This window comes from Nanorana parkeri, unplaced genomic scaffold (genome assembly GCF_000935625.1).
Source record: "Nanorana parkeri isolate BGI_ZX_2015 unplaced genomic scaffold, ASM93562v1 scaffold435, whole genome shotgun sequence".
Taxonomy (NCBI): domain Eukaryota; kingdom Metazoa; phylum Chordata; class Amphibia; order Anura; family Dicroglossidae; genus Nanorana; species Nanorana parkeri.
The window spans coordinates 379,698-387,087 of record NW_017306703.1 but is presented as its reverse complement, the minus strand read 5'-3'; the positions used below and the strand labels follow the sequence as shown (position 1 = coordinate 387,087).

Below are 7,390 nucleotides of genomic sequence, written 5' to 3'. Positions count from 1 at the left end.
ATTCTGTATGCAGGGGTATGTCTGTACTTTAGTGTTCCCTGCCTCAATGGGATTCAGCCCTCACTTAGTGGGTGTACATCCGAGTCTGCCCTGATTCCATGACCGTCTGTGCCTGTCCTAAATCCACGGGTGTGTAGCAATTCAGGTGTTAAAATGTGTACATCTGCCAACACTCATGTGCGCATGCACATCTGTCTACTGTGTTTATCCTCAATCCATATTTGGGCACATGCATCTGCGCTGTCTTCCGTGTCCACATTGGCCAAAACCATGCATCCACCATTTGTTGTTTTGCCACAAGTGGAGGTAGCCCGCAACTTTAATTTCATGACCTCGTACTCCTATCTGTGTACTCTAGTGATCGCACAAGATGAGAGAATAAGGCACTGCAGAGAATAAAGGTGGGTTGGGAGGAGTGCAACAATGAGTAGAAGACCAGAGAGGTGTACACTAAGAGGGGCAGACAGGATGCTGAAGCACATTTAGAGTGTAAATCCAAATGGGAAGCCACTACTTTTCACAGGAAATAGTTTTCCATGTTTAAAAAGATGAGCACAGCTTTAGTAAAGAGCAAATGACAAGCAGGTTTACTTTTTCAGAACGTTTTATTGGTACACTATATGAACAATGCTTTAGAACCGCAGCTTCTGGAAGAACCACTTGTTTTTGCCAGTCTTGTACCTGTAGAAGACAACACAGTATTGTTAGTTTTTGTTAAAACACATGTTCTCTAATAGAATGAAACCACAATTTCCTCAACGCTCCCACCAAGTACAACACCAGATCTAGGAGGACTGTCCTCTGCACTGTTTAGGCTTTTTGGTGCTGGAGCCAATTTTTAATTTCTCACTTTATGACAAATGTTTGTTACACATTTAAAACAAGAAACTCAAGGATTTCAGAAAGAACCTAGAGACTAAAATAAGTTGCACTAAAATTGCAACATAAAAAAAATGACATCAAATCAATATTCAGTAAAATGCACTCAAATTACAGCGCATGAAATCTCCCAATCTGCTCTGAACTATAAGACCCCTTTCACACTGATTAGAGTGGTACAGATTGAATGTCACTGTTGTGATATCCGTGTCTGTACAGATTTTTCCTCTATCTTGCCATGGAGGAAAAAAACCTGTCAGGCCCCCATGTGTGGTTACGGGGAATCTGAATACCCCCATTTGGCACAATCTGGTCTGTCGAAATGGAACACTGTTCCATCCGTTTCTTCGGATCCAGCCTGACCCGGGGGTAACCGTGTGTAAACAAACGCTCGTCCATGTACACAGCTGCCCATAGACTTTAATTCGGCATCCAATCGGGTCTGCCTAAAAAAACCGGCAGGCAGAACCAATTGGAGCAGCCATCTTAAAAGTGTGTGCATCATATTTGTCACTGCATGCATGCAACAGTATCTAAAATACAAAATCTAAGTTTCAGTGAAAATTAGATTGTAATCTTTGGATCACCGGTTCATTTACTGGAAAGATTAGTGCGTCTTTATGACCCCTGAGGTCTCCTGTGTGTTCTGCCTAGCCAGGGGTGGGCAACTCCAGCCCTCCAGATGTGCTTTAACTACAAATCCCAACATGCCTCTGCCAGCCATGCCTGTAACTGTCAGTCTTAAGGTGCCCATACACTGCACGATTCTCGTACGAGAATCACGGGAAATCCTGCGATCGTACGAGAATCATGCATTGTATGGAAGGCGTGCAACTGTACTGTACGGTCGCACGTCTTCCGTGGAACCAGCAGGCTAGAAAACCCGGCGGGAATCGTACGATTCTAGGTGAGTTAGTGGCCTGCTGGTTCAACAACTGCCGAACGGGCCGGTGTGCGCACACAGCCCGTTTGCAGTCATTTTAAGCCCGGCCCTCAGTGTATGGCCACCTTTACAATGCCTCATGGGACTTGTTTCACAACAGCTGAACTGGCCACCCCCTGGCCTAAGCAGTCCTCAATTTGCCGTTTTCCCAGCCAGATTCTGGCAGTTCCAATTCTAGGGTAGGAGTAATGCATGTTTCTTTCTCCATGTTGCTCCATCCCAAATGTAGCCATGGAATTGTAGGCTACCACAGGACACGCGTGTGGGGTGGCATATTAACACATTTTCATAAGGGTGTTAATGACATTGATAAAAAAATCTGAAGCTGGCTCTCCAAAATGTAAAGGCGCACACAGTGCACTCCAAAAATACATGCTTTTCCATTAATTCTGAATGACACCCAACATTTACTGCACCCCATGATACAAATTGCAGTGTGCAACAAAAACAGATAAAAACATAATTTCCCCCTTCTGTTGTCAAATGGTGGTGGGGACACACACCACACACACACAAACACACACACACACACACAAACACACGTTCCTGCCAAATTTGGATGTCAGGACTAGTCAAGTAAAGCAATGTAGTTGGCCACCGATGGTGAGTATCACTGGATTCATATTCAATGACATCATGAGACATTGCTACCCTTGTGAGACATCTAAACATACATTTACACAGACAGATCTACCGATATGGTTAGTAAATCAGCCTCGTGTGTGTATTATAGTACAGGCTGTTCACAAGATGGATGATCACTTAGATATTCAAAGTTACCTGTGCTCCACATCATGCACTAAACTTGTGTATGAAAAAACTGGAAGTCTACAAGCACCCATTTGGAAGACTGAACACAGCTTCACCTTATTCACCAAGTGAACAGTCTACTCCTTTTATTATAAAGGTACCCATACACCTTACGATTATCGGACTAAACTTTTCGTCCGATGATCGAACCGTCGTACGATTTTCGAACGACGGCCCCATCCTGCCCCGATTATCGCAAGGTTCAATCAGCGGTTAGAAAAAAACACCTGGACGACTTGCGGTAATTGACCGCAATTATTTTCGTTTGCGCATGCGCAGTGTTAATCGTACGACATTTGACGGACGGAAACGCCACCAACCATGCGAACATCGTACGATCAACCAAAGTTTTCAAACATGCTTGACCGTCAAGTCGTACGATTGTACAGTACTATCGGTCGGGCACTCTATTCACACGTTACGATTGTCGTACGAAAAGTCAATCGCATACGATTATCGTAAGGTGTATGGGCACCTTAAATCTACCCCAAATTTCACATTTAAACCTTAGCTCAGGGGCTAATGGAGTCTGGTGTAATGAAGTCAGTGCTGCTCTACATCATTACAATGAGTGCAGGGCACTGTAGTGAAGCCCCCCACAGGGAGCAGGTCCATGACACCCTGAAATTACAGAAGTACCCAACATTCAACCCAATATATGCTGTTTTGCAGCAGACTGCCTTGTCTCTGAAATGGATACACGGTGTCTGTGTGAAGGTTCACAACCTGAGCCAGCACTACAGGAAGAGGCACTCAGCTGCAAAGGGAAGTTCTCCCCAAGCATGAGAAGAAATGAGGATTTTAAAAGGAAGAGCAGCAAAGAGAAGGGAAACAACCATGGATTACAGTAAGGCACACATTACAGGATTGTTTTATGTTAAAAAAATCTGAGGGTTTAATGTCACTTTAAGCCCCCTGGTCACATGATCTACAGCACAAAGTAACTACAAGTCCACAAAGCAGGAAGGTTTATTTATTTTTTTTAACTGTTATTTGGGGCTCCATTAGAGAGGTTTACCCTCACTTCCTGCCCTGCTGACAACAGTATTACCAGACAGGGAACCTTTCACTATAAAGGAAAAGCATTTTTTTAATTTGTCTATTCAGTATAGGCAGCCCCACGGAAAAAGATCCACGCCCGTAAGTTTGTGTATATAAGGCTGGAAAGATGTGGTATAACAAATCAACTGCAACCAATGGAGAAGCAACAAAAAAACATAGAAATAACAAAAAGTCTATATAATATGCAGCTTATAATACTGAAAGTAGACTTGTACTTTAACTTCCGAAGACAAAACATTCAGGTATTAAAGGAGAACTATGAGGTGAGTGCTTTTCACTCACCTCAAAGTTCTAGCCGACCTGTGACAATGAGACTGTCACAGGTCAGCTCAGTAGATCGGGAGCTGAGCGAACACCATGGATTCCCCCCTTCGATCCACCAGCGCTGACTGGCGGAACGAACGTGGAGAGGGCGGGTACAGCTGGCTCTGCCTCTAGATAGGCAGAGCCAGCTGTCACTCACGCAGCTGGGCGGATCTCAACATGTCGGGATCCGCTCCGGCGTCTCAGTATACCGCTGTAGCTCCCTGTATACTGAGCTTAGGGTGACGGGAGGACGCTAGTTTGTGTCCTCTCGTTACCCTAAGGAGAACTATGGGGAAAAGCCCTGACCCCATAGTTCTCCTTTAAACCATCGTTGTATAATTGCAGCCACCATTGAATGCTAGGAATAATTCACCGGTATAGCAAAAAACCAAACACTTTAGCCAAGAGAATTTAAAATACTTTGCTGAATTACTCACCTTTCCTCAAATTTGACTTTGGCCTCCCTTCTGGCTTTCCTTTTCAGAGCTGGGTCTCTGAAAACATCCTTGTTCACCACAGCTTTGTCCAGAGGAATATCAACTGAGTATCTAGAAAGAAATAAAGCTAATTTTACCCATGGGAACACCCAAATAAACAAACCAGGAAAAGTCTCAGCATTACTCAATAGTAGAATCCTGTGTTCGGGTTACAGGTACTTCTATAGTACAGCAGAGGCTAGATACCGCTCACCCTGGCTTTCCAGTGACACAACATCTCTACACACCTGGTTGGCATGAGGTGATTGTAGTTGTACACCTTCACAAAGGCCTTGATCTTGGAACGCTTGGCAATCCTCTTCTTGCCCATAGTGGCGGTCACCTTACGAGGATACCGGTCAATGCCAGCGACCAGGGCGTGGCTGTATTGGCGGTCAGAGGTGCCATCATCGATGTTCTGTGCAAGACAAATATAACATTTGTTCAAAATACTGCTTCTTGTATTGAAGGGTCACAACATCTGTGAGAAGATTAGCAAGTTGAAGACCAACAGTTACCCTATAGATCTGCTGTGTATTCCGATTCCATAAAACTCCAATGATTATGTTCCATCTTCCCAGGCAGACAACCCAGCTTCAAACACTTGCATGCCTCCATCCTCAATGACATCAGGCAAGCAGAGTAAATCAGTCATGCACCATATGAGCATGTGCCACACAAAAGGTGCTGGCTGGACTGGTGAGATGGACAGAACCATCTACCTCAGAACTGGTATTAGAAATGTTCTAGTAAAAGGAAGGAGTGTTTTGTGATAACTACTTGAGGCAGCCGAGTATCTCAGTGAATAGGGAAAATATGAGCTCCTGATGACAGAGTGCTGAAGAGATGCTGGTGTCCAATGTGATGCTAGCCCACTCCTCTCAGCCACAAGCCAGAGAATTTGGTGCAAACATAAGACGCGGGGGTACAGGGTAACTATGATAAACAAGACCGTTTCCATCACCTAGCTTTAGTAGCTACAATAATAAAGTTATATCTTAACAGATAAAACCTTCATACCTTTACAATGACGGCTTTGCGGCCTGCATAGCGTCCAGCCAGAACAAGGACAACTTTCCCTGGTTTCATGAACTTGCCCATCTCTGTGGAAACATTTCAAATGTTACATTAGACATTACAGCTGAACGGTAGTTTTTTTTAATGAAACCATCTTCACATGAAAATTATCTTCCAATAACAAAGCAATTCAATGGATCCTAAAAGCTGCTACAAAAAGGGCCAACAGCGTACTCTTAATCAATGAACTTTATAACACTTCAATGTTTTCTTTCTCTTCTAACAAACCAACATAATTGTAATGTATACGGGTGCCCACAACACCAAATGACATGTCCAGCTTCATTGTAAGATGAACAAGTTCAAGCTGATGCTACAAGATTCCTCACTTTTATCCCAGTGTTTAAACCAGACCTGTAAGGCCTCCAAAGGGAACATGCTAAGGATGGTATCCCATAAGAGGATTCCAGAGAAGACTGGACATGAACCACTACATGTTACTGTCTGAGCACACCAGTAAACATGAACCTACAGAGAAACCCAGCCAGTCATACCTAATAAAAACCTGACAGGGGTTCTAATCTTCCCTTCTGTCTGAAGGCTCTCATCCAGGTATGGTACAGCTAGTACTAGCTGACATTAGAACGAAACTGAAGACGTGCCTCAGATAAACTATGAAATGTTTTTCACATCACAGAACATGTCCCTACTACCAGCCTTCCCTACTTTACAGAAGGAAGAGAAGCAGCTTTAGTTCTGTGCTGGAGATTTCTCTTCACTACCTGTCTGGTGAATCTATTGCTGTTGTGGATAGCAGTAAAAATCTGGCAGAAATCTAACCCTTTCCCACTTTATTAAAACCAAAACTGTTGCCTGAACATACTCAAGGCTGGACAAGTAAACTGAGGGCCTGTTCTAACAGACATATTACCATGTAAAACACGGCCAAATAAAACCTAAGATACCCATTGGTTAAATTGACCTTTATCGATGCTAAATTTTGACATGTTATTGTAATTTTGCCAAGTTCAAAAAAACAAACGACAACATAAAGGTTACACTTCCTGTAATGGGGTGACAACTGTCCCCATCTTGTTCTCCTGCGGTTGTCACTATATCACATGCTCCTCTGGAAGACTAGATGTTGTGCTAACAAACATTGCTGCAAGCATGGCCCACCTGTCACCCCTAGGAAGCACAGCACTGATTTCCAGCTACGGCTGGAGCAAGTGCATGTAGACAGGAAGTGGCTGAAAGACTGGAGCAGACCTGCAGCACTGAAACTACAGGCATTTATATAGCGCTGACAATTTACGCAGTGCACATTCACATCAGTCCCTGACCTCAAGGAGCTTACAATCTAAGATTCCTATAGGGATGATTTAGACAGGAGCCAATTAACTTTCCAGTATGACTTGTGTGGGAGGAAACCAGAGTACCTGGAGGTACCCACACAAGCAGTGACCTGGCTGGGACTTGTCACCCAGTGAGGAATCACCTCTACTCTTACCACTATCCTCACATTCCTGAACATTAATGGGCTAGTCACACCAAGCCGGCACAGTTAACGCATGGTACAGCTGAATGCACCTACCATGCACTACAGTGAAGCAAGTGTCTTGCCAGTCATTTGAATGGCACCCTTGCAAGGAGTAGTTAGACCCTTGGTGAAGCTTTGTCTGGGTCCCCTTTGGTATTGGTGAGGAAAAACAAAACTGTGCCCCCAGGGGAAATCTTCCCATAAGGACACCTCTTGCACAGAGTGAGAATGAGGGAATGCTCCTCACTTGGGGAGCTTTGTTAACTTCCTGCTGCATCTCTGACAGGAAGAGAAGGAGCATTTTCTTGATAGGGGCTTTAACCTTTTCCCATTTAAAAAAAAAAAAAAAAAAAAAAA

At 43.9% G+C, this 7,390-nt stretch overlaps 1 protein-coding gene across 1 annotated transcript in view; it reads right to left on the bottom strand.

Moving 5' to 3' along the window:
- Window positions 1-591: 591 nt before the first annotated feature.
- Window positions 592-7,390, bottom strand: part of RPL27 (ribosomal protein L27) — an 8,417-nt gene continuing 1,618 nt past the window's right edge. The window contains exons 2-5 of the mRNA XM_018560155.1: window positions 5,497-5,579; window positions 4,725-4,894; window positions 4,438-4,548; window positions 592-681 (exon numbers count right to left, since the gene is read on the bottom strand). Coding sequence (XP_018415657.1) covers window positions 633-681; window positions 4,438-4,548; window positions 4,725-4,894; window positions 5,497-5,577 — 411 coding nt within the window. The 5' untranslated portion in view covers window positions 5,578-5,579 and the 3' untranslated portion in view covers window positions 592-632. The remainder of the gene's footprint in view (window positions 682-4,437; window positions 4,549-4,724; window positions 4,895-5,496; window positions 5,580-7,390) is intronic.